General features: G+C 33.6%; 1 protein-coding gene across 5 annotated transcripts in view; it reads left to right on the top strand.

Annotated features, from left to right (window-relative positions):
- LOC121873839 (large neutral amino acids transporter small subunit 1-like) overlaps window positions 1-19,896 on the top strand; it is a 151,395-nt gene extending 131,499 nt beyond the window's left edge. Inside the window, exons 7-11 of one of the 5 annotated variants that reach the window (XM_042377593.1) lie at window positions 4,959-5,130; window positions 5,595-5,754; window positions 6,522-6,611; window positions 12,553-12,611; window positions 13,066-19,896. In XM_042377593.1, the coding sequence (XP_042233527.1) occupies window positions 4,959-5,130; window positions 5,595-5,754; window positions 6,522-6,611; window positions 12,553-12,611 (481 nt within the window). In that variant the 3' untranslated portion in view covers window positions 13,066-19,896. Of the gene's footprint in view, window positions 1-4,958; window positions 5,131-5,594; window positions 5,755-6,521; window positions 6,612-9,512; window positions 9,605-12,552; window positions 12,612-13,065 lie in introns of those variants that run through there. The other 4 variants (XM_042377590.1, XM_042377591.1, XM_042377592.1 and 1 more) reach the window with 4 other exon arrangements.
- Window positions 19,897-22,105: the final 2,209 nt, after the last annotated feature.

Here is a 22,105-nt window from a genome sequence, read left to right as displayed (position 1 = left end):
TTCTAAACTTAAGGGGAAATTGTATCATCTGAGTTATTAGTACACTTGGTGGTACGTGTATAAATATAAGAATATTTTTTCTGGGTAGAAAATGTTTAAGGAATTTGGAAGCTTATTAAAAACTTTACAGGGTAATCCTGTGTTACTTAGTGAGAAGTAACAGTGGAGCTGTTGTACTGAGTTTCAGTGTATAAGTTGTTTGTGCAGTATATTTATATGGAGGGTGCTTTTATGACAGTGCCTGGCTTAGGTAACTTGCTCATGTGTTCACTGTGTCTATGGGATGAAAACCTCTGGTAAGCCCTCAATATTAGTGGCTAGAACTAATTCATAATCATATCAGGTATAGTACACTTATGTTGTTTTAATGTAATTATTGTATTGCATTTTAACAACAAAGGTGTTTAAGCATGTAACAGGTTAGTAGTACACTAGTGACTGGTATAGCAACATTAAAAATTATGAGATAGAACTTTCTGTGTAGCACACTTATGAAGTTAAAGGATTGAATAAGTATGTTAAATTTTTAAGTAATGCAAATGGGGGGGGGCACAATCCCCCTTATGCATCCTCTGTCAAATTTTTCTCAACATAAAAGTAAAAAGTGTGGTTCTAGGTTCATGAGTTGTACCTACCCATTATACTAGTAGTGTTGAGACACAAGTTATTGATTACCATGTTGTCCTTCATAACTCTCAAACTGTGTTGATGAGGGAGTTAGTAAAGTTGATATCCTTGTGTCCTCCTAATTTGTTGACAAGTTCTCCTAGTGGGGTGCATACCATGTTAACACTTGGAGATCCTTTACTGTATAACACTTTCATCCATTTATCTAGCTGTGAGCCAGGGGCTGGGTCATAAATAGAGGATTGGACCTGAAATTCCATTTTAAGATCAAATCCAGAGCAGGTGACTCACTTACCCACCCATTTTCAAGTGTATAATGGTTTGGAAGTAAAGATCTACTTTCTAATACTGTACATGTATCTGCTTATGAATGAGCTAGGTGATGGACACAGTGCACACAACATACAGTGATGTCTTTCGGTCTTAGCTGGTACCATTACTGTACACCTGAACTTCATATTAGAAATCTTGGTATGATGGGATGGTTTGGCTGATCAATAAATAGTTCTAGCTACAAGTGTTGAGGGTGTACCAGGGATTTTCAGCCTATGGTCTTAGCAAACATGTACGGTACATGTGCCATCTGATCCAGGTTTAGTCATACAATTGGTTTTCCAGATCAATCTTCTATTCATTAAAGTATACAAAGTGATATATCCATTAGCTGGAACAAATGGTGCAGAGCACTTCCGGGAATTAGAGATTTCCAGGTACCAGGAAAATTTTGTTGGAAGTTCCAGAAACTGCACGTTACATCATCACTCGAACCCAGAAAGAAATCACCCCATCCCTGGAATTTTTCCAGCGGAATTTCTCAGGTTTTTCCAGAATGATGCATTATTTCATCTCAAAACCGGAAAAAAATCTCCCAGCCCTGAAATTTTCCGGGTACTGGAAAATATTTTTTCGGTATTTCCGGAAAATGCACCCTATTTTCATATGTCTCAAACCCAGGGAAAAAAGTTCCCCATCCCTAAAATTTTTCGGGTACCTGTACCAGGAAAATTTCCACAGAATTTTCCAGAATATTCCAGCTATTGGAATGACATTAGTCTTTCAATGAATATTGTTGAGATTTCTTGTGAAAGTACAAGATGATGTGAGTACAGTACAGCACTACCTGTAGCTTCAGCTAAGTCTATGACTAACATTTCATTTTGTACTAACAAAAAATTTCTATACCTGCATTTCAAAGTAACAATGAATTTGGACTGCTTCATATGCTTTAATAATAAATTATATTTATGTATGTACAGTATAATTAAGTTTCTACGGGCAGTTGCAAATATAAGCTGGACTAGCTGTTGTCATAACACTCCATACCAGCAGCATTAGTATCATTTTATTATCAACTTCCTTCCTTCCTTTTTTTTTTCTTAAAAAAAAAATGTCAGTACAGTACTGTATTCCAGAGAAAAGCACCATTAAGTTTACAGTACAGTATATATACACTAATGAATGTTGGTGAAGTGCATTGGCTGAGTGGATACAGCACTTGCCTCTTGTTTCATGGGTCACTGGTTTGATCCCAGTTCACTCCCACTTCACCCAGCAGTAAATGGGTACCTAAAGGGGAAGTTAAAGTGGTTGAGTGCAGTGATGGCCACTCTGTCTTTTAATGTACTGAAGGCTTGGTATACAGTACTGTACAATGTGCTATATTCACACACTCCCAAATGTGCAGTCAGGCTTATGAGAGCCACTTTAACTTTCAATAAATATTGGAGTAATACAAACACTTAATTAGATGTGTGTTACAGTATTTATTTGACATGTCCATTGTTTATAGTATAGAGAAGTTAATGACAATAGATGTTCCAGTTTATGGCAAGTACACAGGTAACAAGTTTTGTTTGTTTTGGTGTTACAGTACAGAATACTTTTATGCAGTGTGAGGTTTACATTAAAATTTTTGTTGGCAACTATTGATTTAGGTTTATTTAACTGATCAATGTGTAAATTACCTCATACAGTAAACCCTTCATAACTCGGCACATGAGGCTCTATCCTTGCCAAGTTATCCCAAATTCCGACTTATTGAGGCAACCCCCCCCCCTACAAAAATACAAAAAAAAAATTTTTCGACCCATATGTATGTGTACAGTCAGCAAAAAATTATTATGCACTCCTGGGTGCGATGGCTCTCGTAACGAACATGGCGAGACTGACGCCATGTATTGGTAAGGTTGGTATCTCTGATTGTATGATTCATTGTAAAACTAATGTGCTGTTATTCCTTATATCATGTGTAGTAACCACAGATAAATTATCAGGAATACATATAAAACCCATAGCACTTAAACCAGACAATGTCATAGCATTATATACTATAGTAACTACACCGTAGTACTATATTTAGTCACCCACATACGGTAGGAATGGCAGGCACTCTAGAAACTGAGGTGCTGTATAGGAATTTTGTGTAAATACTCATGATTATAACCACTATCTAAGAAAGTGGTGAGAAATGGCATAATACAAGACCTCAACCAGAAGAAAAAAATAAGAAACATTTGTAACGGAGGAAAGTTATACAATATTACGCATAGGTAACTGAGCTACTGGAAAGATGTCACAATATATGTAAGAATAGGGGGTTGACCAGGGGTAACTGGTAGTAAAATTCACAAAGCAAAAGCAGTGTCAGTGTTATTTAACACAGTGTAGCAAAGAATTTTGCCAGAGGAAGTGTGATCTTTTAAAAGAACACTGTATAAGTTTCGATCTGCAAAGGGCAGACCATCAGAGCAAACAGGAGGAGTTGTAATGGCAATTGCTTTTGATATTAATTTGATTATTTTATAAATATAGTTATGTGATGTTAACTACACTATTCGCATCTTGTAACACATTGTGCACGCAGACACACTGAAACATCTTATGGTAAATACTATCTTACAGAGTAGCTGGCAACTCAGGAAGCCTGGGCTACCAACATCCAGTTTGACTTGAGTGTTTTTAGAATTCTTGGTCCAGTGTGTCATTCTGTAGGAACCCGTAAAGGTGCAGAATAATATTTTGCTGACCACATGTAATTATCAAATGTAAAAAGTAACACTTACCAGCACTGCAGGCAAACATTGAAGCATCATAGTAGGTGACAGATGCATGGTAGGTGATGCAGGTGGCCAGATATGCCGAGATTTTCTCAGATAATTATATATATATATATATATATATATATATATATATATATATATATATATATATATCCTGAGTTGTACTAATATATTCCAAGACCATATCCATGCCAATTTATATTAAATTCCAAGTTATCGAGGGTTTACTGTATAATTTTGCTCTTTAAATTTTGAGAAAATTGCTGCATAATTGATATCAAAGTGTACTGTATTGTTAATCAAGGTTTGTATGTTCGTTTGACACTGCCACAATAGTGTATAGTTGAAAGGTAATGCACAATGTAGTATCATTCATTTGTAAATATTTTAAATTTTGAAAATGTTTGCAAAAAGAAATTAATTAAAAATGCATATCCCTTTGGATTTGTAAATAAACTTTCTTGTAAATGGTAATTTTCTTTTTGAGTGGAGTTGTTTGAAGAAAGTTTTTGTAAAGAGTGGAGCTTGATGTTATGTTTAAGAAGCTATTTATGGCACTGGTAAGTAATGTTGCTAAGTCTTTCAGTCTCATTTGTGTTCGAGGTTTGCAGAAATGAGCTTTACTGTAGCCTGAGCTGGCTTCTGGCCTCTGCCTTCTGTCTTGTTTTGAAGTTGTGTACTTATAACTGTTATTTTATGGGTCTGCAAATACTGGTAATATATTTCTGGTAAGTTGTCAAGTATACTGTCTCAGCCCCTGTATGGCTTATGTGATATACTGTAGATCACAGTAGTACCAGTGCATGGCTGCTCTGTTTCCTGGATGCACTTTTTTAATTCTGAGAGAAGCTGGAATGCCAGATTTTTCAAAAGCATGCATTATTATTCCTTCTTACTCTTAGACAGTGAGTAGTTATTTTGCATGTCGTTCTTATTGCTAAGGAAAGTGTTGTGCAAGTTATTTTCTTATTCTTCGCTGTTCTTCTGTCATTTTTATCATCTTCATGTGTTAATTAATACGTAATACATAATTACCATCATCACAAAGCAAATACTGTATCAAGCTTTTTTATTGAAGTATTTATTAGCAACATACTGTACAGTATTACACATGTCATTTTCATTTGAGAAAAGCATATACAGTACCTGTACAGTACTTCATATTAACTAGATGAAGTTATTTTTAAGTTATCAGTCAAAGATGGCAACACTGAAAATGCATCAATATTTTACCACTTAGAAAATATCCTAACTCATCAACACCTTTCCTAGGCTCTTCTATGCTGGTGCAATGGAAGGTCAGATGCCCGAGATTTTGACAATGATCCAAATCAAGCGTATGACACCCACCCCTGCAGTGCTGTTCATGGCCTTCCTCAGTCTTATCTACCTCAGCTCAAGTAACATCTTTGCCCTCATCTCTTATGTTGGTTTTGCTACCTGGGTAAGTGAATGTTTATAATGTGTTAATGTAATGTACCTTCACTTATAGGGAATATATTTACTCTTATGTTGATAGGGTTTTTGAATTAATGAAAGCCTAAACCACCATGGTATGTAAGTTACATGAAACACAATAGAATAAATTTGCCATTCTAACTTTGCAACAGCAAAGTTTGTTAATGTTTACATGTAATGCTATGGTCAGAGTCCTATCACGTATGCAAAAGGGGGGCCCATATTAGGAAGGTTTTGGGTTATTTTTCACCCAGTTCTTCAAAACTGGATGAGTGCTCAGAAAGGACCCAAATGACCAGTTTTCATAAGTCTAATTTGGCTTTAAAACTTTGACTTCGAGAATGTAAATGAAACCATCAAGTTGGTAATCCATAGATCTCTGACAGGTATTAACACAGTAACTCATTATTTTTTAAGTCTTCTGTATATTCCATTGATATATTTTTCCAGATATCAATCGGCCTTGCTGTCCTGTGTGTACCGTGGCTGCGCTGGACAGCACCTGATTTGGAAAGGCCAATCAAAGTGAATCTTGTCTGGCCAATCCTGTATATCATCGCTACTATAATCATCACCATTGTTCCCATGATTGCAGCGCCCATTGAAACTGGTAATGCATGAAAATCTTTTTATACGGTATATTGTACTGTACCAGGAGTTTATTTACTCATGTAGTAAAACCAGAGTTGATATTCAATTTATTAATATATGTCCAAGTTGTAAGATCATACATAGTAGTGTATTTTTATGCCTGTATACACAAGAGAACTTAGAGAGAGGATTAATTTGTGGTACATAGCAAGTAATAAAATACTGGACCTGTTAAAACATAAAAGAGGATGATAAGGAAGATTTAGATAGATGAGAACTTTGAAACGAAATAAAATTAAAAAGCTTGTTTGAACAAAATGTTTACATTGGAATTACATTATTGCCAAGAAAGACAATCACAGATCATGGTGGATTAGAGGGGTTTGACCTGTACCAAATTATTGCATCAGATTTAATTTTTCCCATATTAAAGGTGCTCAGTGTGCAAGCATTCCTGTATTTTGTGAATAGATGCAATATTTAGACAAGAATGCCACTTACAGGTACAACAGTCTTTACATTACTTCAATTAGAATAATAGTTAGACAGGAATGCCAATCATTGTCATATTAACATAAAGGAATGCCAGTCAGCCCAAAAAATAATCAGGAATATGTGTCACTGCAATATTTATATGAACAGAAGCCAGTCTGCACAACATTTACATAGGAATGTCAGTAACTAGAATGCTAAACAAGAATACTAATTACTGCAACAGTTAGTTAGAGGAGTGTTGTAATATATGTAATGAAGATCCTGGAAATAATGGAGATTCAACCTCTTCAGGTATTGGTGTGGGAATTATCTCTACTGGTGTCCCGGTTTACCTCATCTTCGTCAAAATGCGGAAACCAGCTTTTATCACGACGAGACTAAGTAAGTACTGTACTGTACACGTAGGTTATGTGTCTTAACGGTGTGTACTTATGGGATGAGTTTGTGTATAAAGCTTCTTGAACTAACGTTGATGGTGTCAACAATATTCAAAAAATAATTTTTTTGACTGAGAATTTTATGTACCGTACAGTAATGAGGTGTGTTTTATTTTGACTAATTTTGATGGAAAACTTACCGTACATTGCATAGTCATTTCGGTGATGCAATTGATTGAAACTTTTTTAATGAAGATATAATAGTACAGGACAGGACAGTATTGTATAGTACTGTATAGTACAAAAATTGCTAGCTTATGCACAATATTGGGCTGTGATAGTTAATTGTTTAACCTGCAACTTCACATAATGACACCAGTGATTACAGTACAGTACTGTAATTTATTTTGTATCATACGATATTGGATCACAATACTAATTTAGAGAATTGTATACTTATCTCAGTGTTCAAGAAGCTTCGCAAAACAGCGTGTTTACCCGTCATGTCATTCACTTAATTGCTTGCTGGAGTTAACAATGAGGCATACAGTATTGTTTTGTTAGTTTATATTTTTAATGTTGGTTTAATATTTCTAGAAAGTTGTATTTTTGTGTTAGTTTATGTTACCTCATACTGCATAACATCAAGCATATTGTTTTGATCACTTACATTTGCAGTGTTGCTTGACCTTCATGAGAATTGGGTTTTATTTGTTGGTTTCTGTTCCTGGTATAACTAATCGATGGATGATTTGTTTCAGGATAAAAGTTTTGTTTATTTATTATAAGGAATCTTTTGTGTGGATGATAATTATTTTCCTGGCCAGCCATGAGAGAAGAAATAGATCGTGTATGTGGGATGATGATGTATAGCATTCTTCTAACATAAGCTTTATAATTAGTTAATCAAGAATGATACAAAGGTTCAGATTTTGAAGAATAAATTTCCAACAGTCTGTGGTATCAAAAGTAGGTTCATCGTTTAACCAAGAATCACTTATCATAACAAAAAATATCAAAGGTTTTATAAATATTTTTGAGGGAAATCAAACTGAAACATATACTGTATACAGCAATTGGAGATGAACTACAGCTGAGTGTTAGATGGTGTCTAAATGACCGCAGGATGGAGAGATGTAGGTATTTAAAACTACAGCTTGTGAAACTTGCAAAATTTGGCTACGTGATTACCAGTAAACTGTTTTATTGCATGAGATCACAAAATTTTAACTTCATTGAGTTGATGGAATTTTTTATTTTTTCCCCCATATGAGATAAATGACATGTAAGCACTTGGTGGTTAGTCAAGTAGATGACACTTAACTATAACTGACACATGGAAGAACTTGTGAAAGTTTGAAGCAGAGATAATGTAATGTTGCTTACATTAATTCACAGCACTGAGCTATACTGACTCTAACCCCTAGAAAGAAAGGTTAATTAATACCTTTGATAAATTCTGAAGCAGGAGGAGCTGAGGGGACAAAGGTACTGGATATGTTTTGGAAACTAAGAAACTTATTAAAACCCATGAGAGATTAATGTTAATCTCTATTTCTACATTTTTTATAACAAAAAGCATCCCATTTCTCTTTCGACTGGAAATTTGGTCTTTTGTAAAACAAAATCCTAAGTCTATAACAACACTGCCAGTATATCATAGGTTAAAATCATATATTTGTGTAATAAATGAATGTATTATAATATTTTCACAATTTAGAGTGACAGGTTCAATTTAGACTGAAAGTGATTCTCAGATACAAAACTTCAATTGTGTTAATTTTTGTATATAAATATTTGTGATTGAATGTACAGAGAAGACAAAAATTTAAGACTGGTTACATACTTTGCATATACGTACCTGTACACAGTTTATAAGATAATGCTTAAAAGCACCTGAATTATTTTTGGGGGAATGATGATCTGTTTATATACAAATGGCTTCAGATAGACATAAATTGCCAACAAATTTATACAAAAAATTATTAGTGTTTTAAATTAACCTAACCTGATCAATTAACTTAGATAGTAAAGATTGCATAAAACTGACGATCGTCCAAGTGGGATGACACCTGTCAGAAGACCTACCTTAACTCAACCTAAAGTACCTGTATAGGAATGTACAGTAACAAGTTATAGAGTTATAAACACACATTGAAAGCAGGCATTAGAGGCCAAGGGTTTAAGATTCTTAATTTTAATTACTGTAAGAAGAATTGACAAAAGGGGTGTCTGAAGATATATAGATAAAGGAGGGGATAAAAACAGACTGAAAAAACCCCAGAGATAATACAAAATATTGTAGAATAATTGAAAGCAACATGAACAAAGAAGCTAAAATAGGCAATATCAACAAAGCTAAAATAATTAACATAAACAAAAGGAACTCAAACGAGAAACTTAGAAAAAAAAACTTTAATAGTAACATTTACTGATAAATATGAAGGAAAAAATCATGAGCAGTAAAGCTTTATTTTTTATTTTTTTTTTTTTTTGCCATCTTTTGCCAATGCAATGTTGAATCATGAAGATTGTCATTTTGATTTTTAGATATTTAAAGATTTGTGTTGGAGAAACTAACTTTTTTTTTTTTTTTTTTCTTTCATAATCTTACATGATAACACCAGTTTTAACATAAATGAATGGTGTGCGAGTTCTCAATGGCCTAAACGTCATCACGACACTGGCATTATTGTTGACATCGGCTGTTTATCAGTTGTAACAGAATGAAACTCGGGCATACTGAAAACCATAGTTACTGTGTGCAGTATGTTGCTGTTTATTGTATAATGTCCCACTTTTTTCTTTTTTCTTTCACTTGATTTCTCAAATAATCAGAGTGTATGCAAATGCTAAGTATTTTGTGGCTTTGTATTTATGTTGTGTATATCTTTTAACCCATCAGATAAGTTTACAGAAGCTATGCAGAAAATGATGATGGTCTTACCTGCAGAGACGAAAAAATAATGAAATGTTTTAGCGAATGGTAATGAATGTGTAGGTAGCAGTGAATGTCTTAGCTATTATGTCTCACTGTGCAGCATTTGTGCATACAAGTCTGTGCTAGCATGCATCATTTTTAGTAGATGTTGACCATATCACTGCAGCAGTATGCATTAATTTCATTTTATAGATGGGACATGATCTGTAACTTGTGGTATTCCTTTGTGTGGAAAAATTTGACTTGTATTCCTCTGACCCATTTTCAACAGTTGCTCATAGTAAACCACCTTCATAATACATACTCAAGGAAAACATACAAATACAATACAACCCACACACACCAACACACACACACACACACACACACACACACACACACACACACACACACACACACACACACACACACACACACACACACACACACACACACACACACACACACACACACACACACACATGTTCTATCTCATTTCTTCCTCTGAATCATCCCACACATGTACTCTTATCTTCTTATGAGACACTCCCCTCACACTGACTCTTTCCTCCCTTAGATAGATACAGTCCATCTCACTCCATCATTCTTGCCATTCATCTCAACTGCTTGCCTTCTTTATAATTTTTTTCCTATTGCTCTTCCACCACCGTCACTGCACCAGATGGCACTTTTTTTTTTTCTGAAAGTTTTCCTGGGAGAAAAATCTGTTTGGCACTTTTGATAAATATTGTCATTGTGTAAAAAAAAATGTAAAAGAAAATAACTGAAAGCCTTATTAACACTCGGCTTTATTATATCTGACCTCCGGAGATGCTAAAGAGTTAGTAATATAACATTGTTAAAATAGTAACCCAGTTAACACCAGTACACTTAGTTCATTAACTACAGTACAGCAGTTAGTTATGTGAATGAAAAAGTGCTGTGGTATCACCAAAATCAATATATTTTAACTGTGGTACAAACCAAATTTTAGTGTGTCCAGAGGCCAGATAAATTATACTAAAGAATTATTAACATCTTGAGTTTTACTGATGTATGGTGTGAATGAGTATACAGTGTGACATTTATATATACGTACAGTATATTTATAAAATGATTGATACAGCTCTTAGTGTCAAACTACTGTATGTATGTATGTGCAAAAAATTATAATTAAAAGAGTAAAGTATGAATAGTATCATGTACAAAATGAATGTTTTATGTTTGGTCATATTGGTCTATTCTTAATGAGAGTATTTGTTGATACGGAATTACAGTGTTGGTAAAATGTGAAAAGGACTTGAAGCTTTGGAGGCACTTAACAGTACAGTATAGTACTCATAATTCTGTGGTAAAATATATGCACAGTAAAATCAAACCCCAAAAGCTCATTTCTGTGCATTATATGAGGCACATTAATATAAAAGCCACAAATCAGCATAAAAGTGTAAAGGTCGCCAGCCTGTAACATTTAAACCTCAAAGAATTATTCTATACTCAAAGTGTGACTTTCTTGACCTGCCTCAATTGATGATAACAAATTTGTTGAGTTAGGAAAATTATGTACGGTAATAATGATGATGGTTTGTGCACTCTTATAACCATACATTCGTTCATTTTATTTCATGCTTAAAGCTGCCTCTTAGTTTTTGGTTAAGGCATCATTAACATCCCATGAGATACAAGGAACTGTATCATTCAGGCTGTAGAATGTTTGTGGTCACATTCTAAACAAAAAGGAGGGATTCAAATTTTGACACATGCTGTCAAACCCCAGGCACTTTACAAGTAAATTTTTGGCTTATATCAATTTATATCAGATGAGGAGTTAACAGTCTTCATAGTTCCTATAAAGAACAAGGAGAATAAAACGATATGAAAATACAAAACAAAATTATATTAATGTTGAAAGTGATGTCATATCATAACCACAGAACAATTTTTTCTATAATATCAAACAGTCAAAATTGATCCTTCATGGATGTTTTTTGCTCATTTTGCCCCACTACATATAATTTTTTTTTCCTCTATTCAAATCTGTATGAATATCCCAAATCCATTAAAGTGTCATTTAAAAAATTACCTTGCATTGGTTAACAAAATTTTATTGATATTTACTTTGTCTATTAAATTAATGTAACATGTAACAATTATGCTACTTCTTTTTATGTTTATATTTTTGCTATGAAAATTTTAATTCTGGTACTGTACTGTACAAGGTAAATTTAATGAAAATTTGGGGGCTTATGTTGTCATGTGCACATGTCCCTTTTTCATTGTTTTATGTTTTCACAGTGATATTTGTCAGTTTTGCCCCTTTGGTCTTGGATTTTGCAGTGAAATCTTGAAAATGCATTGCCAGTAATATGATAACTCAAAATTGCTGTATTTCTCTCATTCAGCAGCACAATATATTTCAAATCACCACTGCAATTTTGTTGCATTTTCAGTGTTTTTGTGCCAGATAAGTTTAATATTTTGTATACTAATGGCAATGGGGCTTTTGCTCTGAGTACTTAGCATTTTTGGAAAGAGACAAAATCATATGTTTGGTATTAAAATTAGAACATTTTCATCTGTAAAACCATGACAAAACTATAAAGTTGAGCAAATGAGCAGACTGTCTCCAGTTTGTGCTGATAAAACTTAAATCATTTTAGGGTAACCAGGCTTCAGTTGTCTGTGGTTTAGATTATAGGTAACAACCAAATAATTGGCTAATATACTGGTGTTTGCATTCTTGCTTGTTTAAATGTAATAATTGTGTAAATGTACATTATGAGAATATGACCACCATTACTATTAACCCTTGTGACTTGCAGGGCCACTTTACCACCCTTCTCTCTTCTAACTGTGGAACCTATCCTGTACTTCCCCCCATACTTTGGATTTTTTTGTAAAGCTTTATGTAAGCTGGCATTCTGTCACAATGCAGGAATGTTTAATTTTGTGGGCATGTCATCCTGTGCATGTTTAGCTTTGCTTATTATCTCTTGATCATCATGTTGTGCCTGTTCATCCTCAGATAAAATGACCGAATCTCTGCAGAAGATAATGATGGTTGTTCGACCAAAAACTTCTTAGGTATAATGACACCCCTATTTATTTATGATTTTTGCATTTTTAAGCAACTTCACCACCTTTAATGTTTACTTATGGCATACAGTACTGTACTTTTGAAATTGATTCTTTGAAATACACCAATGCCAATACCAAAGTTACTTAAAATTTAATTTTTATTCTTAAGTTCTGTCATATGGAATAATCCTTTATAATGTAAATTTATGTATAAATATATATATATATATAATATATATATATATATATATATATATATATATATATATATATATATATATATATATATATATATATATATATATATATATATATATATATATATTATATATATATATATATATATATATACTGTATATAAGAATAACGTTTGTAACAGTTAATATCAGTTAGTTGTATTACCCAGTTGCTCAGCAGAAAAGCTTGATATAATAAATTAACATGATCAATAATTCCACAGGTAAGATGGACCATTTTATGCAAAAGTTGATGATGGTCTGCCAGCCAGAGAAAGCTGCTCCTCTGTAAGGACCAACATATCACTGTCAAAGGATGATGATTCTCTGAAGATGTTAGGAGAGAGAGAGAGAGGTTGATTTTCTGTAGTTAATGCAGTCTTTATTGTTGAAGGATATACCAAGAACTTTTTGAAAGATTTGTTTGAGTTGTGTATTCCTGGAAATATACAAATTCTTATCTATAAATTTCATGTAGAATTTATTTTATTATTTTTACAATATTGTTTATCCTTCAGGAGCAGTAAAGGACAAAGCATATTTTTTAACTAAAGAAGTGATTCCGTTTGGGAACTGTTTTTCATAATTAATCTTATGTGTAGATGTAATTTAGGTTAAATGGAAGGTGTGTTAAGAGATGGAACAATAATTCCTCACACAGCAGGACCCTATTCTCTTCACTACTTGGCGACTACACATATTCTGACTATCCGACGACTGACTGTGTTTTAACCCTTTTATTGTAAGAATCGAGGGGGATACAAATATTTTATTACTGATTGACCTTTTCATCAGTATTTTGTGTGGTTTTAAAGATGTTGGGGTTAACATTATTTGCAACTCACAAATTTACAGACGATGACTGACCTCATCTTTAGTTCTGTGCATCCTATAGACTGATGATTTTTTATAAGAAACTTTTGTATAGTTTATTTAGATTTAAGAAATGTGCTTTCACTTAAATACTGGCATACTAAATGATGTAAAATGGTCGTGGGTACAGAACAGTTGTAGTTATAATGTAGATTTACTGTGATATGTACTAGATTTTTTGTATTTACTCAATAAAAAGGGCAATTTAATTTATGGTGACGCTGGAGTTAATTCACGTTTCATTCTGGGTAGGAGAATCTATAGCTGTTATGACTGTCCCCTGCCAGGTGTTGTTAAATGGTAAATAAATACAGTTTACTGGTAAACAACGGTTAAGTATGACTGGCTAGAAAAGTTGTGCAGCTGGAATAAATGGCTACCACAGAGTTGAGTTCCAGATATGGATATGATTTTAGCATGGTGTCTTTTAATTCGCTAATGAATTCTTTGCATTTTCAGTAATACTCCGGTAATTTTTCATGCTAGAATGTGTTACTGTCAGTTACAAGATTATTAATAAAGACATGTATGCTAGGTCTTGGAGTTAATGAAAAGGTCGAGATGGGTAGAATAGAAGATGGGTCACACAGTACTGTGGCTGTGAAGATGGTGTATTTTTTGTGAGGGGCATCATGTGTAGACAAGAAGGTAATGATAATCATGGCCACCTCATAAATTCCAGCCCTGAATATGTTTTGACCATGACTAAGCCAAAAACTGTAGCAAGTCTTGAAACAACTCTGTGTATAGCATGTGTAAAAGTATGGCAGTACTGTATGTGTCAGTTTACAGGGGTGTTGGGAGCACTTTTCTGGGGCTTCTTTAATAAGAACCAGACATTTTTTTCATTTTGGGATATTTTGATGCTATAGATCTGAAAATGGTTATTTTATTGCAAGTAAGACGTGTGACCAATTTTGTAATTTTAGAATATTATTTTCTCATGTCTAATAGACAAATGCCATTAGGACATTATGGCAAACATTTACAGACCATGTTTTATGAGTGGAGTTATTGTTTTGTATTATGATAACAATGTTGTGTGAGTTTCATGTATCTTTGAAGTATAATGGCCATAGGTTTCCGTTTGTTTAGAAGACATCAAATATTTAAGAATCACTTAGTTTTACATTTGTTATGCAAAGATTTTATTAGTAATGTGAGTGACCTATGTTACCTGTGGCAGCACTTCCATGGATTAAGTAAAAGATGCCATTTCTTCCATTGATTTATTATTATTATTTTTAATGCAGCCCCTTTTCTTGTCATTTACCCAGTTTCACTGTACAGTATTTTTATTAAAGTTACATAGTACTTTTCCCATTTCACTGGCATCATTTTTCCTGTATGTTCTTGCTGTCCACATTTATTGTGACTATAAAGTAACTTCAATCACGTTTTTCCTGGTGAATGCAAGTTATCATTAACAACTAATATATTATACAAAATTCATTTAATAATTTCTTCGCATTTCTGATGGATCTTGAGCACATAGTGGTGTGAAGACAGTCAGTAGTGTTAAAGTTTTCTTGAAAATATTACATAAATTTCCATAAATGTGGAAAAAAAAGGCATACAAGATATAGGTACACTTTTTATTTGGTATGTGAATTGTCTTAGTTAATTAGTATTTTAACTTACGTTACACTTTTGATTTCAAAGAATACTGAATATTGTGAAAAACAGCAATACTCTGCCTGAAAAAAGAAATATCATTTTTTAACAAGAACTATTTTATTTTTATTTTTTCATAATCTCGTCTAATCAGCATCCAATAAGTCATTATACATTTTTCATAAAGCCAGTAACTCTATACAATATATATATATATATATATATATATATATATATATATATATATATATATATATATATATATATATATATATATATATATATATATATATATATATATATATATATATATATATATTCTTTTTTTTTTCTTTTTTTCCATCAGAATCCTTGATAATCATTGAGCATGAACAGCATTTTTCAAGTCAATAGCTTCATTGTTCAGAACCTGTTAGGTAAGCCGTTCAGTACGTATTTTTATATTATGGTTCATATTTGCATGAATTATGGAATAGGGATAAATAAGAAGTAGAAAAGGGTGCTGAATAATAGAAGATATTACTATATTATTTCCATGCTACTGGGACCATTGTTTACATGTTGGACGAAGTCTAGGCAGAAGTGACTGAGTAGCTCATATGTCATGTGTATAAAAAAGTCAATATAAGAACTTTTAAGTAAACTGTTCCTATTGTCTAAATCTGTTTTATCCATATGAAATTATTTTATTACTTTTCAGAAAATAATTTTGTCCATATAGAATTATTATCATGACTTGGTTAATATTGTTTAATTTGTATTTTAGAAAAAATAACAAATAACTAGATGTGGGTGTCAATAAATTGTGGACTACCCTCAGGTCATCTCTATACTGTATTGAGGTTTTCTTTAAAGAACTCTGTGAGGTATATGGCAGATAAGTTTTGTATAAATTATTGACATACAAATACAATGCAGCTTTCAGCTAATATCCAAGTGCCATAAATGTAGCAGTTTACACTAAAAAAGTTATTACCGTAGATACAGTATATGATGCTTGGACAAGTCATTTTTGTCTCGTAAAGATTGACCAAAAAACAAATTCCTTGGAAAAATCACATGTTAATAGAAACAACACTTAAACATTTGTGAACATTTAAAGGAATCGCATAGGAGTCAGGATCAGTAGCATTTATAACACAGTGTGTACTCTTTAGTTCTTCACTCTTTTTGGTGTAAGTAAACAGGAGTCACTGGTGGTACTTCAGAAAGGCAGTTTAGATACTGAACGTTCCATTGATGTAAACCAGTTGTGGATAATGTTTCAGCATATTTAACATTAAATTTGTAGTTTTCTTCCACTTCAGATCTGATAAAGTTGAGTTATGAATGCTGAATTTTTTGTCAGCTGCAGTGCTGATGACAGACTATGAGATACACTTGGTTATTTATGCAAAAAAAGTTATGGATAATAGTTAACACCAGAAAGAAGTTAGTAATTAAGAGTACTGTACTGTATATAAAAGGCAAGTAGATGATGTGCAGGTTCTGGTATTTTACTGTTTTTTTAAAAGAGATGGGTAGACACTGAAATTTAACATAAGCAATTAAATCTACTGGAGCATATTTCTAATGAAGGAGAGCTGTAACAGAACATGATGAAGGTATCTTAAGTTGTGTACTGAAGATTATGATACATGAATGGTAGCTATGAAGAAATGAAAAACATCAGTAGATTCACACATATATGCTATTATTAATTTCCTCTATTGACTGATGTCATTTCTAAATCTATTAAAAAAATTGGTGCCCATTTCAAAATCTTTACCCTAAGACCTTAAAGAATCCAGTGTTAGTACCTGAAAAATGGTGAATATTTCTGTTCTGATTTTGATGAGCAATTAAGGGTGTCTTCATCTGCTTATACAGTATAATACTAAGAACATCTACCATTAATGGGTCAAATTCCCCCTCATAGCCTAATGTTTTAACAGTCGTGCTTCCATGAATGACTGGGATTTGACAGCATCTTTTACTTCATGTGATACATATTTTATTTTCAAATTTTGCAATATTACCATTTCAAAAATTACAATAATCCTTCAATGATAATGCAGTTTAACACACCATAACTTTATACATAAAAGGGAAAACTTTGTAAGGGATAAATACACTGTCCAAGTCATTCACTCAATTCCTAACAGCCTATTAAGTGCAATTTGAAGTAAGTCTTCCACCACAATGAACTGTTAGCTGCTGAAAACTGTTTTGAGTTTTGTCAGGTGATCTTAGGAATTTAAGACTAAAAAAATACCGTTAATCAGGATGGCCACTTATGCATTTTTCAACAATGTCTCATTGCTGAAAAATTTAATACAGTACTTCCACAGACAGTGAAGGATATGACAACATTATTTGTGTATTACTTGTTCTAAATGGTTATTACTGACTGGGATATAATGCAGCAGTTTTGCTAAATACAAAATTTTATATTCTTTATACCTGTATACAGGTACTATATACTGTACTGTACTGTACTGTATATGTTTACTAAGGACACCTATTCCATATTTGGTGTTTCCTCCAAGAGCTTTGAAACTTTACTGTGTGTTTTTCCAGTCAGTGACTTAGGAATAATACCAAGTTGCAGTATAAACAGTAGGAGGAAGTCAGTCAGTTTCCTTCAAATACATATCTAACATCCTACATTGCTACAGTGGCAGGGATAGGCAAATTATCTTGGTTAAATAGAGAGATTTTATGCCATTTGAATGTCCACTAATTCAATATTTATTATATTGTATAGACAACTGTATGTGGTGTTTATTAAAGATATACATATATATATATATATATCCATGTCAAAATGTGGCGTTCTTAAACATACGTCAACGTCATCCTTAAGTGTATGTAATCCTGTAAGCCCCAGATCACCATTTGAGAATCAGTGTTTGTAATGTTAAAACAGTAGCATTAATGTATCATTCAGTTGACTAAATATTGAAACTAACTTCTCTTTTAATAATCACAAGAAATTAGTGGAGACACTATGTACAGTATTAACAAATTCATAACATCATCTTATCAAAACTATTTTATTGTATTAGTTTATCTTTTCTTACACCATATATTTATAGAACCATGTCATGAGATTGTATTATTTTCTAAGATAGAGGACAAAACTTGGGTTTCAGTTATTGGCGAGGCTTTTATTATTGTAACATGTATGGGGCTGACCTGTGACCCCGTGTGTTGTGATTTATGTTGTGATGGTAGACGCTGCTCATCATTAACAAAACATAGATGACTGCCTATCATGTAAACCTCATAAATTATTTATTGAGAAAGCAATGTTTGGCAAATTGTAATATTTTGTTTTTTTGTTTTTTACAAATTTTTTAGTTAAACATTCAGTTCTGTATATGTATAGAATAAGCTTGCAGAGTTAAACATGGAGCACCTTATTTGTTATCAAAAGTACTTGTGAGTAGTGGGTTTTGGCTTACCCATGAAGCCTTAAGATGTCAGTCTTTATCTCCTTGTATCTTGAACTAGAAATTATTTAGGAATTTTGGTTATTCAAGTGCATAGTTGACATCTTTGGTACCTAAGGAATTAAAATCTCAAGTGACCAATGAAATAGGGAGTTAAAGTCTTCATAAATTACCTTACATTAAATCAGTGAGGACACATACTGTATTGTCTGTCGTATTACTGTTTCCTCCATAAACATCTGTATGAGGCAGGTAGAGTGCATAGAGACTCAGTTTATGTAATTGTAAACATGCCATCCTCACACGAGTCTAAGCAATGGGTTCCTATTTCCTATTTAAAGTTTGTAATCAATAATATATAACAAGAAGTTTTGGAAAATATATTTATTAAGCTCCAGTCTCTTAAGTCTACAAGAGAAGATAAAGTTGATCATGCATTTTTTGTAGTAAAATCTTAATAAGGAAAAAAGTGTGTATGAAAACTTTTATAGTGCTCTATTTTTTTTATATGTGACCTACGTTGATGCAGTGCCGTTAAATTCTTTATGCTGTATATTTTGGGTGTGGTAATATAAACTAAATTTTAAGGTTTATATTTTCTGTGTAGTTTTTCATTAAGCACAAACTTTAATAGTGCAACAACTGTAAGTGCAACTTATATACCGAGTAGGTTATACCTCCCGTATACCTATATACAGTAAATACATTTTGACACAATAACGAGCCAAGGTTCAACGAGGTTGCGTGTGTTTTGTTATCTGAAAATATTGTGCCTCAATGAATTCTAATAACAAACGAGTGAGCAAAGAATAAACACAGCTATGATTTGCATATTGATGTTTGTGTTGTATTGCCAGGTTCAGTAATAGGTTAAGCTAACTCGGTTCCTTTTCAATGAGCTTAATGATGTGCAGCAAAGCAATTCTGTGGTCTGTAAGAAAGTGTCCTTGTATATCAAAATGTGAAGTACCGTGTCACTGTACCGTATGTATAACAGAATTATCCAAAAAGTATTATCATATTAAGCCTCATGGATTATGTTGTGTGACTAAATGGATAATCAGAAGTGTGCATTGTGCAAAATGGACTGTACAACTGTTGGTTAATGTTGAATGAAGTAAATTAGCTTTAGCACTTTGTCTTTTAATATCCCATTCAGTTCAAAATATTCTTTAATACCTGTATGTATTTATGGTAGGCGGGTAGTCTTCAATTACCTCAGGGAGTGGCGACCTTGCCGTGCCAGCTGTTGCCACTTGTTAATTTATTTATCGCTTGGGTGACCGGTCTTTATTACACACTGTTGGCAAGTACTGGGCATGCACTGGCTCCTGAATGTACCTGAACCTGCTCCAGTGTTGGTCAAGTCTGGTCTTGAAAGAGCTCACACTCAGTGCCGTCACCACACACTCTGGCAGATTGCTCCAAGAGTTCACAACTCTTACTTCGAAAAAGTTACCCCTCACAGTTATTAGGACTTGCGGCTTCTTTAACCTTGAGTTGTGTCCCCTTGTGGGGTGAGCGTCTGCCAGCTCCAGGTAAGGACACTCGTCTTACTAGTGTCCTCTGATTTGCTTGTACACCTCAATCAGATCTCCCCTTGCCCGTCTGTAGTACAAGCTAGGCAAGTTCAGGCGCTCCAATCTCTCCGGGTGGCTGAGGTGCCGCGTGCAGGCACCAATCTGGTGGCCCTCCTTTGGACATTTTCAATCAACTGATAGTCCCTGGCATATCTCAGGGACCAGATGGGATGACAGTACTCCAGATGGGGAAACACTTCACTCTTGAAGATCGTTACGAGGGACTGACCATCTAGATATCTGAACGACCTTCTTATAAGACCTAATAACTTAGTTTCTTTGGTATGAGAATAGGTTTGCTTGTGTATTTTTGGTGTGTTTTACTCAAATTTGACCTTCATTTTTGTGCAAATTGGCAGTTTGTTAAACATGAAAATGTTAATTTTGCAAAAACTGCTTATTTGCAAAAGAAATGGATATTTTTATAGTACAGTACAGTAGTTCACACAACTTTCCTACCCCAAATCTATTATCATATTTGAAAAATATGTCTAATTTTAGATAATTTTCTTCTACCTGTATTACATTGCCATTGGAAGCGTACGGTAATGGAGATAGCTCGTGCCAAATCTTTCTCTATTTTCTTCCATTACTCATCAGCCATTATCGCCTACCCTCAGCGTGTTCACTTAATAGATCGTCATGCGTGTGAGTTTCCGTACATACCACGCAGTCAATCAAAAGTTATTTTTTTCCTTATATATCAATTAAAATGAATTGTGGTTTCTGCTTTTAGAATTCACGGTGTACCAGACCAGAAGTAGCCGAAATGATAACTGCGCATGCACGGTCAATGACGTCACATTCACAAACAGTGACGTGACCCAGCCTCACCCTGTGTCTAACCATAAGTGGCCAGTTGTGTTGTGGCGATAGATAAGTGGATATGGTGACTGAGAGGGCAGGAAATGCAGAGTGAGAACTTTAAAAAAGTTTTCTGAGTACATGGAGTATGTTAAGTACTCCCTAAAAAATAACAACCATCGGCCAGGCAGTGACTATCGTGTAAAGAAGGCAGTAGTGAAGGTTACGAGTAGTAATCAGTACAGAATTGATGGTTAGTATATCACTTAGCAAATTTGAGCACCAAATTCGGGATTATGGCATAGTATTCTTTTGAACTGCCTTGCTGCACCATTGCTGGGCACAGTGGTAATCAATACCACAACTGAAAAAATTACCCAGCGATATTACTGGATGGGTTTAAAAGAAGAAGTGAAAGATTATGTAAGCCCTTTTATTTTATTTTAATACATTTTTACACTGCAATAGATGTTATAAAAATTTAAAGATGGGTGCAGCACTTCTTCAGAACACCCCCAAATGGCAAGCGCTATTGTCATGCTACATGTACGTGCATGGACCTCAAACATTTGCAAGTATAAGTGTATTCGCACTATGATAAACAAAATACAGTACAGTATACAGTTAAAAAATTATTTGATGAATTATATGTAAAGAATTGAATTAAAAATTACACAATTAGCCGAGTCAGTATATATACCCAGTACATAAGATTCCCAACTTCAACTTGAATTCTGGCAACTACGATTTAGACCCCTTTATTAAAGACATTCTGGTTAAAACTTTAACATAAAAATGGAGGAAACCGCAGCGGGCTTAGTAGCCCATACAGGGCAGTCCCATTTACACCCAACCCCTATTGCTCATATATCTGTCCAACCCATGCTTGAAGCTATCCAGCGAATTCGCATTAATGATGAGTTTGAAGCTGTCCAGGGTATTGTGTTTTCTTTTAAACC

This window comes from Homarus americanus, unplaced genomic scaffold, assembly GCF_018991925.1.
Source record: "Homarus americanus isolate GMGI-L3 unplaced genomic scaffold, GMGI_Hamer_2.0 scaffold25827, whole genome shotgun sequence".
NCBI lineage: Eukaryota > Metazoa > Arthropoda > Malacostraca > Decapoda > Nephropidae > Homarus > Homarus americanus.
The sequence above is the reverse complement of the archived record's forward strand: the minus strand, read 5'-3'. Positions and strand labels throughout refer to the sequence as shown.